This window comes from Euleptes europaea, chromosome 1, assembly GCF_029931775.1.
Source record: "Euleptes europaea isolate rEulEur1 chromosome 1, rEulEur1.hap1, whole genome shotgun sequence".
Lineage (NCBI taxonomy): Eukaryota > Metazoa > Chordata > Lepidosauria > Squamata > Sphaerodactylidae > Euleptes > Euleptes europaea.
Genome location: NC_079312.1, coordinates 15263540 through 15277240, shown reverse-complemented (window position 1 = coordinate 15277240; position 13701 = coordinate 15263540). Strand labels below are relative to the sequence as shown.

Here is a 13701-nt window from a genome sequence, read left to right as displayed (position 1 = left end):
CAGCTGAGGATCTGGAGGTGGATTTTCAAATTAGATGCAGGGAGTGTGTGGTTTACTCTGAAATTATGAATTGTTACCAATCCATTGGCTTTCAAAGGAATTTGAGGCATCAGTAAAAGCTTGGTAACATTTCTCTTTCCTATACAATATATTTTTCTGCATAAGTCACGGATTATGTCCAATATTTACTAGTACAAAAAGAGGGAGAGTTCAAAAATATGGGGGGGGGGAAATAAAACAAATATGGTTCTTTTGTTTTTGGCATCAGACAATCAAGGCAGCCAGAAAGGAGAGAGTTTGCCAGAAGCACAAGGAGTCGCTGAAGCTCTTCTGCAAGGACGATGAAACCCCCATCTGCGTGGTCTGTGACCAGTCCCAGGAGCACAATGATCACAAAATAATTCCTGTGGAGGAGGCTTCCCAAGAGTACAAGGTTGGAAATTGACAAGGTGGATAATGGTGGGGAAGATCACGTGTGGGTCCTTTCTAGCTGCACTCCTGGGTGCCCCGTGACACTTTCCATAGGGAAACGCTTGGGTCTTGGGCCCAAACAGGGAATGACAACATCTCTTTGTTGCCCATCTCCTGGCTTGGCAGCTCCCTTCCTAATTTCCCTCCTTTTGTGTTCAGGTGGTGATGTTGGGACTTTGGCACTCTTCAGGCCTGGCTGTTGATGTTTGGCCAGCTGATTGTCCTGCCGAGCCACTAGGGGGCAGCAGCCTGTTGGTAGAAGGTTTAACTATCTCTTCCCTCCACAAACGATATTCTTCCTTTAAAAATAAATAAATTGGTAGCCTGGAGTTGCTGGTAACCCTCTGCCTAGGGGTTGCATGGGGCGAGACATCCTACACTTATAACTAATTTGGGCTTTGATGACAGTATTGCTTTATGATTTATAGTAAAAGGAGGAAACCTCAATGTTGGGACTTTGTCCCCCCCAGGATCAGTTCTGCAATTGTATGGAGATTCTGCGCAAGGAGAAGAAAGAAATTCTGGCATATAAAGCCAACATAGTGAAAGAAAGCCAAGACCTGCTTGTAAGTGTCCTTATTGCTGGGAGGTGAACAGATAATGGAAATGTACATGGGGGGGTGACACCAAGTTAAAAATGCAGAAAAGTCAAGCAAGAAGGGAATCCCTTCCCATTCGGAATGGCCTGGTTTCCCACAGAAAAGTTGATGAAAGGCCACATAGAATGAACATTTGTGAATATTACAGGGAACACCTTTCCTCTTATAGCTCTGCAATAAAAAGGGTTCTGGAAGTAACCATCGTGTCTGTGCATGGGGGAGAGAGATGTGAGAAGCTGCAGCACATGTTTGTAAAATAAAACTACTCCAAGAAGAAACAAATGCAAAGATAATTCACGTGTACTTTGGATGGATCCTTCTGAATCTTTCTCTTTTCCTACCCAGTGTTGATGCAATCTCTGGGAAAGTTAAAAGTGCCCTTCTGATAGGAGTCTCCTAAGGTCCCTCTTCCCACTGCAAAGACTGGCTGTATTTTTCTTCTTCTGTTTCCATCTCAGAAGCAAACCAAAGGAGAGCGGCAGGAGACAGTGACCAAGTTCAGGCAACTGCATAAATTTCTGGATAAGCAAGAGAAGCTTTTGCTGACCCGGATGGAAGAGGTGGAGAGGGAGGTAGCATGGAAAAGGGACCAGCGCCTGGCCAAACTCTCTGAGGCACTTTCCTCTCTTGAAAGCCTCATCCGGGAGATGGAGGAGAAGTGTCAGCAGCCAGCCAGTGAACTCCTGCAGGTAGGAGTGTGGCAGGAACATCCCTGCCTCCAAACCCTTTCTGTGTCTCCTCCTGCCCCATCCCATCTCCAGCCAGGGGCAGCGGCCATGCAAAACTCCCTCCCCCGGCCCCTGTGTAGTGTTGTGTAGAGGTTAAGAGCTGTGGTTTGAGTGGTGGAGTCTGATCTGGAGAACCAGGTTTGATTCCCCACTCCTCCACATGAATGGCGGAGGCTAATCTGGTAAACTGGATTTGTTTCCCCACTCCTACACTCGAAGCCATCTGGGTGACCTTGAGCAAGTCACACTCTTTCAGCCCCACCTACCTCACAGGGTGTCTGTTGTGGGGTGGGGAAGGGAAGGTGATTGTAAGCTGGTGTGAGTCTCCCTTAAGTGGTAGAGAAAGTCTGCATATAAAAACCAACTCTTTTTTTTCCTCCTCCTCCTCTCCCCCCTCCTCCTTCTCCCCCCCCCACGTGGCTTCCATCTTGGAAGCAGAAGTGTATTTGTGGGTCAACCAGTTGTCAGGGGAACTACAGAGGTCAAACCAGGTTCACGGGTGGCTCTTTCCAAAAAACCAGGAACAAGGGTCATGGGCAAGATTTTTCACAGCAAGTTTTAAAAGCAGGATGTCTGTGTGGGGCAGGGAATGTAGCTTATACTGGTGGCATGAAGATAGATAGATGGGTGTGCAAGATGCACACACACAGATACACAATGGCAATCACAAGTAGGGAATGGCATCCACACACCTGTTGCTGGCACCACTGGGCTTGCTGATGCCAACCCGTCACGGCTGTGCAGATGTGATGTCTTTTGTGCCTAGACCCCCCTTTCCCTTTAAAGGGGGAAATGCCCTTTAAAGCGTTTGACTCTTCTCCCCTCAGTCCCTGCAGCCACCACCTCCCCCCCCCCCACACCTCAATTGGAGGGCTTTTTCTCAGGCTTTACAGAAAGGGGCAATGGCTGGATTGCTCTAGCGTTGTAAGATCATAATGATCTGTTGCACTGTTTCCTAACTTTTATTCTAAAGGAAGTAAAGTGCAGGGCATCTCTATAAAAGTGGGAGAAAATCTCTGTGAGGTTAATATCAACAAAGTGGAGCCATTTTAGAGCAGAACTGGGTGATCTGCTTTGCCCACTCAACAGTGGCTACTTTCACAAAGGGATTTTTCCTCACATGGAAGGCAGGAAGCCCTCAGATTAGGACATGCAGCTCTTGTGCCCGCCTGGGGCCGCAGAGGCATTCCCAGCAATGCTCCTTGCCTCAGCCCTGTGTCGCTGTTACTTCCCTTCGTTCCACGCTGGAGGGCATTTCCCAGGTATAAAAAAATAGCTATGCTACAGTTGCATTGTAACAACATATAAGTCCAGCTTTCGTATTTTGTTCTTGTTGTTGCTAGCTGGACACAAGAGAAGGGCCAGAGTGCAGAAACTTCCAGAGTCAGAAGGGTTTTCCTGGGGTGGCCTTTTAGCAACTACTGAAGTTTCTCTTCTTTCTCTCTTTCTGCCATTTTTTCTTTAGGATGCCAGAAGCATCTTGCAGAGGTAAGTGGAGCTTTCTCATTAACCTTCTTAATGGTAGAGGGGTCTGGGTATCCTGTGAAGAATGTGCTCCTTCAGGATCAAGGCTGAGGGCCAAATCGGGTATGACTAAGATCACGGATCTCCATCAATCTGCCAGTGGCAAATAAGGTTGCCACCTCCAGGTGGTGGCTGGAGATCTATTACAACTGATCTCCAGCCAATAGAGATCAGTTCACCTGGAGAAAATGGTCGCTTTGGCAATTGGACTCTGGCATTGAGTCCCTCCTCAAACCCTGCCCTCCTCAGGCTCTGCCCTGAAAACCTCCCACCGGTGGCGAAGAGGGACCTGGCAACCCTAGTGGCAAACAGCTTAAGCACAGAGCCTCATCAACAGGAAAACGTGAAGTGAAATAGTGGTTTTTTTTGGGGGGGGGAGATGGGTTGACACCTAGCTGTGCACCCATAGAAGAGTTGTTCCCCCACTTTTTTGAGGCGGCAGGCCCCTTTGGAATTCTGACACGGTGTGGTGGGCACAGCCACAAAATGGCTGCCGCAGGAGGCGGAGCCAGCCACAAAATGGGTGTGGCACCTTCAGTTACACAGTGAAGATCCTTGTGTTTTGGTGGCAGCTCCTTCCAAAGCCACATTTTAAAAACTACCCCAGGAAATACAGGTTTTGAGTCTCTTCAGCTACATTTGTTCCACAAAATGGCAGTTAGGAAACTTTATTTGGCCCAGATAATGCTTTGATTGGCATCGGGGCTGACTACGGGGGCATTTCAGAGGTGAACACGGAGATGACCACCCAACCCAATTCAATTTGCTCGTTTGTTAAGGAGGGTAGGGGGAGACTACACATGAGGAAGCAGGAGTTGGTGGGCGTGTCCCATCTTTCCATGTGTGTTCTTGCAACCACATGGCTGCTCCTACTCAGATTTGTCCTTGGCTGTTTCCACATTGGCCATTTGCCGCACAGTCAAGGCTGTGGTGAAGCGGGAATGGCTGTGTTGGCAGCCATGGTAACAACAGGGCCTCCCAAATAAAGCATTTGTCATGCTGAACCACCCATTATAAGGAATACTCCGCTGATGGTCAGAAAATTCGCACCTCTGCTTTAAGTCTCCCCAGGTAGTTTGAAAGGAAGAAGAATTGTCATATGACATTATTGGGCTCGAAGTTTCCACGCCTCCCACCAAGGACAAATGATTACAAGGAACAGAAGGAAGGACACTTGCGGGTGATGTCATCTGACCTGTTTCCTTCCACCGTCTCTCAGTCTCACGTACGAGAACATAAGTAGAGCCTGCTGAATGAGACCAGTGGTCCATTTAGTCCAGCATCCTGTTTTACACAGTGGCCAAGGGATGCCCCTGGACAGCCAGCAAACATGGCACAGAGGCCGAGGTTCTCCCCTGCTGCTGCCTCCTAGCAGTGTATTTTAGAGGTTGGCTGCCTCTGGCTATGGAGGTTCTCTTCAGTCACCAGTTCTCGTAGCTTCTGATGGACCTCTGCTCCATGAATCTGTGTAGTCCTCTTTTAAAGCTTTCTGTGTTCATGGCCATCACTACCTCAACCTGCAGGGAATTCTCAACTTCATTGGCCCCTGAGTTCTAGTATTGTGAGAGAGGGATGAAAAGATGTGAGGGCACTGACCCTAATTCTGCCCTCCTCCATTTTATCCTCACAACATCCCTGTCTGAAAGAGGGATTGGTCTAAGGTCACCCAGTGAGCCATATGGCTGCATATGGGATTCAACCAGGGTCATAAGAACATAAGTAAAGCCCTGCTGGATCAGACCAAGGTCCATCAAGTCCAGCAGTCTGTTTACACAGTGGCCAACCAGGTGCCTCTACGAAGCCCACAAAGGTCCTACAGTCCTAGTCACAGGACACAGGAAGCCGCCGTAGACTGAATCAGACCATTGGTCCATCGAAGGTAGTACTTTCTACTCAGAGTGGCAGTGGCTCTCAAGGGTCTCTGCAGAGGTCTTTTACCCCACCTAGAACCTGGAGATGCTGGGAATTGAACCCGGGACCATCTCCGTGTCAAGCAGATGCTCTTCCTCTGAGCCACAATCTCTCCCCTAATTCTAACCCTAAAGTCCAGAACTTTAACCACACCCCCTTTCTCTTTCTTTCTTTTGCAAGGCAAATCTGGGCAGGGGATGTGGGGTTGCTGTTCTTGAGGCCAAACCTTTTTCAGAGTTGGGTCTGGGTTCCCCACAGCCACACAGCAACTGTGGGAAATGGCTGTGAAAAAAGAAAAGAAAAAAGAACTTCAAAAGCACCAGAGGTCTGGAACACTGATTCAGAAAGAAACAAAAAATTACCAAAGGGTGTATAATCTATATTAAAGAAGTAAAAAGACAGAGGATTATTTTTGTGATTTGCAAAATCGCACCACACTATAGCCAACAATTCAGCAATTCTCAATTGCAGTACAAATATCAGTTCCATACATCGTGTGGTAATTCTAAAGAAAAGAATAAAGAATGAAAAGGCACATAACAAAAAAAAAAAGACAAGATGCCGGCTAGTTCCTGTTTCGAATCCTCATCAAACCTGAACTTTGTTTGAGTAGGAGCGAAGATGTTTTTCTTCTGAGGTCATACTGTTCTACATATTATGAATTTGCCATGGAAATTCCGGCTTCTAATGCAACTGGTGCAAGACCATTGTCCCAAACCTCTGGTATTTTTGTATCTTTCCCCCCTGTTATTTAGAGGTTTCCTTTTTCTCTGTTAAAAAAGAAAGCAGAGCCCATTTGGTCTCGGAATGCCGCCGCAGGAGAGGAAGGGCTCCTGCCTCCCCCCACCAGCCATTTTTCATGCTGAAACAGCCCCTGCATTTCTGCTGCTTCACCCACACAGAATAGTCCAGGTGGTGCAGCAAAAATGGAGAAATAACTCCCCCCCCTCAGTGCAGCTTCAGCAGAGGATAATGGCTAGGGGGAGGGGCTGCAGGAGCCCTTTCTCTCCCTAAGGTGGTTTTCTGAGCCCAAATGGGCTGTGTTTTATTTTTAATACCCATTCCTGACAGCTCCTGTGTGGCTTTGGGGTCTCAGGAGCCACAGTGAGATGGACGTTGCTCTCCGAAGGGCCTCCCATCTTGCTCTGCCTTCAGCCTCAGCCTGTGTCTCTTGGATTTCTGCTGATTCCTTCCTGTGTTTCTCTGATCCGCCTGGGGCGGGACGGGAAGATGATTCTGAATTGGATGGATGGTAACCTGACATGATTTTTGTCAAGGTATGAAGAAAAGGAGGCATTTGAGGAACCAGTGGCTTTTCTTCTTGCACTGAAGTCCCGCATCTGGGACTTGCCGGATTTAAATCCCCTTTTGGAGAACATCAAGGAGCAATTCAAAGGTAATGAACATAAGAAAGACCATGCTGGATGAGACCAAGGCCGATCAAGTCCAGCAGTCTGTTCGCACAGTGGCCAACCAGGTGCCTTTAGAAAGCCCACAAGCAAAACAACTGAAGCAGCATTATCCTGCCTGTATTCCTCAGCACCTAATATAATAGCCAGGAGCCCCGTGGCGCAGAGTGGTAAGCTGCAGTACTGCAGTCAAAAGCTCTGCTCACGACCTGAGTTCGATCCCGACAAGTCGGTTTCAGGTAGCCGGCTCAAGGTTGACTCAGCCTTCCATCCTTCCGAGGTCGGTAAAATGAGGACCCAGCTTCCTGGGGGTAAAGGGAAGACGACTGGGGAAGGCACTGGCAAACCACCCCGTAAACAAAGTCTGCTTTAGAAATATCAGGATGTGACGTCAGCCATGGGTCAGGAATGACCCGGTGCTTGCACAGGGGACCTTTATCTTTTTTACAACAATTGTATGTTTTTGTATTAGCCGTAACCTGTTACATAAACACTTTGCAATCTCTGGTACGATACACCTTTTTCCCCTCTCCTCCATTCAGAGGTTTCTTCCTTTTCTGTTTTCCTGTTTTTATGACCAAAGTGGACCTATCCAAACCGTCCCCTTTGACTGTAGGGTATTCTTCACGGTGGATTTTGCTTCGGTTTCGAACCGGAGCAAATAATAAACTGATTTAAATAGCTTCTTCATGGCAGTGCAGATTCTCCCCCCATCCCAATTTTTCACGGGAGAAACAGCGCACTTCTCTGCGCTGCTTACGTCTGCTGCCGCTCATGACTCACCGCTCCAAATCCGCCTAATACCGCCCACTCTTCCCATGATCCTGTGTGTGTGTGTTGGGCGGGGGGGCATCCCAAGAGCAGCAAATCCAAGCCAAAACTCCCGTCACCCTTCTGAAGAGAGGCAGCCAGTCTGCTTTGGGTCTCCCTCCTGCCGGTGTGATCCTATGTGTGTGTGTGGGGGGGGACCATGAGAGCAGCAAATCCAAGCCAAAACTCCCATCACCCTTCTGAAAAGAGGCAGCCAGTCTGCTCTGGGTCTCCCTCCAGCCGGTGTGATCCTATGTGTGTGTGTGGGGGGGGGGGGACCATGAGAGCAGCAAATCCAAGCCAAAACTCCCGTCACCCTTCTGAAGAGAGGCAGCCAGTCTGCTTTGGGTCTCCCTCCTGCCGGTGTGATCCTATGTGTGTGTGTGTGTTTGGGGGGGGGACCATGAGAGCGGCAAACCCAAGCCAAAACTCCCGTCACCCTTCTGAAAAGAGGCAGCCAGTCTGCTCTGGGTCTCCCTCCAGCCGGTGTGATCCTATGTGTGTGTGTGTGTGTTTGGGGGGGGGGGGGGACCATGAGAGCGGCAAACCCAAGCCAAAACTCCCGTCACCCTTCTGAAGAGGGGCAGCCAGTCTGCTTTGGGTCTCCCTCCTGACGGTGTGATCCTATGTGTGTGTGTGTGTTTGGGGGGGGGACCATGAGAGCGGCAAACCCAAGCCAAAACTCCCGTCACCCTTCTGAAGAGGGGCAGCCAGTCTGCTTTGGGTCTCCCTCCTGCCGGTGCGATCCTATGTGTGTGTGTGTTGGGGAGGGGAATCCTGAGAGCGGCAAAAACCCCATCACCCTTCTGAAGAGGGGCAGCCAGTCTGCTCTGGGTCTCCCTCCTGCCGGTGCGATGCTGTTAGAGTGGCAACTCCCCCAGCCAATCACCGTTCTTGGGGGAGGAGAAAGGAGACGTCCCGGGGAGCGAAGCAAACATTTCTTCATGGGCATCCGAGCAAAAAAACGCTCTTTTACTGGAAAGTACGGCTCAGAAGTGGTTTGGATTGCCTCTCTTTTAAACCGGCTTATTTTGCTCAGTGGGTGAAAACACGGCTCTGCAGTGAATAACCAAAATTTGCCTCCGACGCAAAACAGCGTCGAAGCAGCAGCAAATATCCATGAAGAATACCCCTGTGTGTTTGCTTGAGTCTGTTGTAGCTGAGCCCACAGAGTATTCTCAAGGGAGATTGATAGTGCTGTCTTAAGCAGCGTTATGTCCTTCTAAGCCCATCGAAATCAGTGGGTTTAGAAGGATGTAACTCTGCTTAGGATGGCACTGTGGAACCTCTCTTTGGAAGGATCCTAAATTTAGCTGGAGTGGACCCTTGGGCCGCAGTCCTTAGCATACTTTCTATGAAGTGAATCTCCAGTCACCCAAAGTGACTACTGAAAAGAAATGTGAATATTCCCGCATCAGTAAAATTTGTGAAGAATTTTCCCCAGAGACTCAGAAGAAATATGAACGCATGTGCCATCAAGTCACTTATGGCTACCCAGGAAAGAGGTTTTCAAGGCAAGGGAGAAGCAGAGCCTTTTTTTTGACATTGCCTTAATCCGCAGAATCTTCTTTGGTCTCCCATCCAAGGACCGACCCTGCTGAGCTTTCAAAATCTGATGAGTCGGGGCTATATCATGACACCTTCCCTCCCCAAGAGAAAAAATGGATGATACTATTAACTGATGTTTTTATCACAAGATTTATCACTTTGCATTCCTTTTGCTTCCTCAGACACGCTGGATTCTGGACTTCACCTGCAGAAAGGTATCTTTTTCTTCATACACCGATCAATTATTTCTTTACCTTACAATTTGTGTTCTTCTACTTTGTGTTTTTCCAGAAATAACATTACTGGACAGTCTTGCTTTGTTCCTCAACATTTCTCCCTTCCTGCTACAGCCAGTTCCTTCTTGTTCTGAAGAGGAGGTCTGTGAGGGTGAAAGAGAAGGTGAATGCTGAGGGGATGAACTGCCTCCTTTGACCTACCTGCCGCCATATTGAAATGACAAGAGAACGGTTGTTGGGCATCAGCCCTTGAGGGTTTTTCAGAATCCTCCCCATGAGAGGCACAGACCAGGTTGGGATTCCCATTTCTCTCAATGGATTTCCCTACCTGCTTTCCAGGTTTCCCTCAGTTTCAAGGTGCTATAAATGGAGAATTGGATTCACGTTTTTTTAAAGCTACGTTTGTGGAGTGGCAGTATATAGAGGCATACTTCCAGCCTGCCCTGGTGCTGTTTTCCAGTTGTTCACACACAATTTGTGTTTGATGTTTGGGAGAAGAACAGGAATGACGTGCCTGTCACTCACCAGCCTCCTCTTCAGCTTGGTCTGCCCCCTCCCTGGCTGTCATTCGGAGGTTGTCTCCTGAGTATATTTTAGAGAAGGGGTGGGGAACGTCAGGTCCGGGGGCTGTATAAGGCCCGCAAAATCATTTGGTCTGGCCCTTTATGGGTCCTGGTAGATCTCTAGCTCAGAAGTATGTTGCCCTGCCTGAATCTCTTGGGCCCAGCTGGGGACAGCTGAGCTCAAAAGCGAGTCGCTCTATGTGGCAGACACTTGGAGCCATCTCCAGTGGGGCCTCTTGGCTAAATGTTTGACCAAATATAGCAGGCTAATTTTTAAGTTGATAATTTTGTATGGCCCTCAAATGATGTTATAAATATCCAAATGGCCCTTGGCAGAAAAAAGGTTCCCCACCCCTGTTTTAGAGTGAATTCAGACAGAAGGAAGGCAGATGTTTTCTATCGCCACTGTGAACTGGGCTCGGGAACTTCTGTTTCCCACATCCATTGTATGCAGGTTGAACGTTGGCTTAGCTCTTTTCTGTTACCTTCTGTGTAAGGTCAGTTGTTGGTTGTTTTAAATGAATACATTTTCAAGCAGCATATCCGTCCTTTCCCAAAGCTTTCAGTAAAGTTGCAGAACTGGTTTTTGAAGATATATCTCCAGGATATTAGACATATGGGTGTTTTCAGGGCAGCAAGGTCATTTTCCAGCCAGTTCTGCCACATTTAAAAGTTAAGTCGGCTTTAAAAAGGTTTTATCCTTTGGTGCTGCCAAATTTGCAAGCATCAGAATACACAGACTGAGGTGTCAAACATACGGCCTGTGTGACGCATCTGGCCCCTTGAGAGCTCTTACCCAGCCTGCAAGCCAGCTGAGGCAGCCACCCCTCCCACCCCTGCTCCCAATTTGGGCTGCCAAGGCATGGACCATCCCGACCAAGTGACAATTATGACATAACACCCCTGGAACAGCGTTTTCAAGGCTCTGCAAAATATACATGAGGCAAGGAAACCCATTTTTGATGCATAAGGACATTTGTTTCTTGGCTGAGTCCTTAAGGGTCTTTGTATTCTTCTGCCAAAGTTGGGTATTGAGGCATCGGTTTTTCCTGCCCAGGGTAGGTGATGCTTGAAGTTTGATAGCTCTGTGATGGTAACTTTAGTCTAGAGGAGGTTCCAATTGGTAATACTGCAGTTATTTTTAAATTGCCACGGAGGATACCACAACAGGGCTTAATTTTTACAAAGCTGTCAATACGTTGCTTCCACAGGAGCAGGGAGGGGACATGAATGAATGCCCATTTTTGGTCAGTGCTAGCTTGGTCCTGGCCATCTTCTCACAGGTGATCTGCCCTGCGTTCAATTGTTTTGAGAAGTGATTCCACCACCACCCTGCTTCCCCACCATGTTTGTACACCTGCTGGGGTTTCCCAGGTCTTCTCTGCTATCTCAAACCTGGTTTACAGTAAAACCTGGATGGCTGTGATGTGGGTGGAAAAATTCAGATTTTCCCACCTTCATGCCAGCCATTTCCCTGACCCTGACCTGGTGGTACTATTTCGTTCCCCCACCTCTGGGGGGATTTTCAGTTTTTAAGAAATAGGCAATACCGTCATAGCATTACATAGATATGTTTTACCAATACATGTACCTTGTTCTCTGAATTCCCAGCCTTCATTAAAAAGTAAGTCTCTAGACCTTTCTGTTGTGACAATATACAGGGAAAGGCATCAATATAATGATATGCCACTACTGATATTTTTTTCCATGACAAAGCCCTAGTGGAAGGGGGATGGGTGCTGCTGGGGGACTGGAGAAGGAAAACTGGCCAGGGAAACCTGTCATGCAGAAGCCCAGTTCTTGTCGCTGTGCTTTATCATTAGCTACACCAGCAACAAGGAAACCGCACAAGCCCGTCCCTGTGTGGAAACTACTGCCGAAGCACCTGGGTGTCTCTAGAAGGCACAGAGAGTTTCAAGGGAAGGTCAATCCTGCTCTGTCTTCCTTCCCCCGAGTTCCCTATGCTGTGAAGCACAAAAACTGTTATTGGGGTGTTTTTGATTCTTTTTTTTTTTTGTATAAATTTTTTATTAAATTTTTAAACAAAAACAAAAAAACAAAATACAACATAAAATACAAAAGATAAAAGTATAACAATATAGAGAACTACATAATAAGAATGATATATCTATGAAAAATAGAAAAAAGAAAAATTCAAAAAAACAATCATTACATTCTTATTACAATCATCTTAACCATTTTGTTCACACCTCCCTCCACCAGTGTATCCTTAATCCCTCCCACCACCGTGTCAAACTTCCAGAGAAGTGTCTAAAACAGTTTATTAATTGATTATTTTAACAATAGTTTACTTTACCAAATTGTATCTACAACTTGTTCACTGTATCAATAAAATTCATTTTTGCCAGCTTATCCCAATATGCTAAGGCTTTTGACCACATAGTTTTAAATTCTTCCACATCCTTCCTGTGCAGGGAATCTGTTAATTTAGCCATCCACATATATAACCATAATTTCCCCCTCCAGTCCTTAATTTGAGGTCTATTTACTACCTTCCAGGATTTAGCAATAATAATTCTAGCTGCAGCAAAACTGTATTGACATATGACTCATTCTTATTCATATTATCTCTAGGAATTCTTAAAAGATAAAAGGCTGGGTCCATATTTACTTTGGTATTAATCAAGTTGTTTGTCTCCCTTACTACTTTTCTCCAGAAATTTTTATTTTTTTTACAAACCCACCAGGCATGCATAAAAGTTCCTTTTTCCAATCCACATTTCCAACAAAGATCAGAATTTCCTTTTTTAAATTTACTTATCATCACTGGTGTAATATACCACCTGTAAAACATCTTATATAAATTCTCTTATTTCATTAGTAATTGTAAATTTAAATTCTATTTTCCATAATCTTTCCCAAACCTCAAGATTAATATTATATCCCAAAACTCACATCCATTTTATCATAACTGGTTTGATTCTTTCTTGCTCTAAATTTGTTTCTATTATAAATTTATACATCCTTGTTATTTGGCCTTTATTTTCCTTATTTAATAATACTTCCATTTTAGATTTATTTCTATTAAACCCTAATAGTTTATCTTTATTAAATATATCCTTTAATTTATAATACATAAACCAATCTCCAATCTTAAGTTCTTCTCTTGTTTTAAGAATCCAGGTGTCTCCACAATCCTCAATAATGTCCCTATAGTTACCTATATCTAAATTGAGCTGAATTCCCCTTTTCATATATGCTTCTATAAGGTTAATCCATCCAGGTGTTTTAATCTCCCAACATCTCTTATATCTTTTCCAATTTGTAACAAACTATTCCTAATAATATGAGAATTGAAATCTCTATTTTATCTTTATCATACCACAAGTATGCATGCCAACCAAATCTTAAATTAAAACCTTCTAATTCTAGTAATCTAGGATTCTCTAATAATATCCAATTCCTTAACCAACCAAAACAAGCTGCTTCATAATACATTTTTAAGTCTGGAAGACCCAGACCTCCAGTTTCTTTTAATTCAATTGGGTTATTGTAAGCTATCCTATGCCTATCTTTTCCCCATAAAAAATTCAAAATTTCCTTCTTCCAGACTTTAATTTTTTTTACTCCTTTTATAATCGGCAAATTCTGGAATAAAAAAAGCATTTTCGGTAATACCATCATTTTAATTACTGAGATCAGTCCCCATAACGATAACGGAATCTTCTCCCAATGCTTAAAATCTTTAACAATTTGTTGCCAAATTTTTACATAATTATTCTGAAATAAATTAAGATTATTTGAAGTTAACCATATTCCTAAATATCTAACTTTAGAATCAATAATAAACCCTGTTTTACTAATTAAATCTTCTTGCTGTGATAGTCATATTCTTTACCAAAATCTTCGTTTTACTCCTATTTATTTTAAATCCTGCAAGC

General features: G+C 45.4%; 1 protein-coding gene across 1 annotated transcript in view; it reads left to right on the top strand.

The window, feature by feature from the left end:
- LOC130493940 (uncharacterized) overlaps window positions 1-13701 on the top strand; it is a 68430-nt gene that overhangs the window by 50605 nt on the left and 4124 nt on the right. The window contains exons 12-17 of the mRNA XM_056867570.1: window positions 229-433; window positions 942-1037; window positions 1529-1759; window positions 3264-3286; window positions 6511-6629; window positions 9183-9215. Coding sequence (XP_056723548.1) covers window positions 229-433; window positions 942-1037; window positions 1529-1759; window positions 3264-3286; window positions 6511-6629; window positions 9183-9215 — 707 coding nt within the window. The remainder of the gene's footprint in view (window positions 1-228; window positions 434-941; window positions 1038-1528; window positions 1760-3263; window positions 3287-6510; window positions 6630-9182; window positions 9216-13701) is intronic.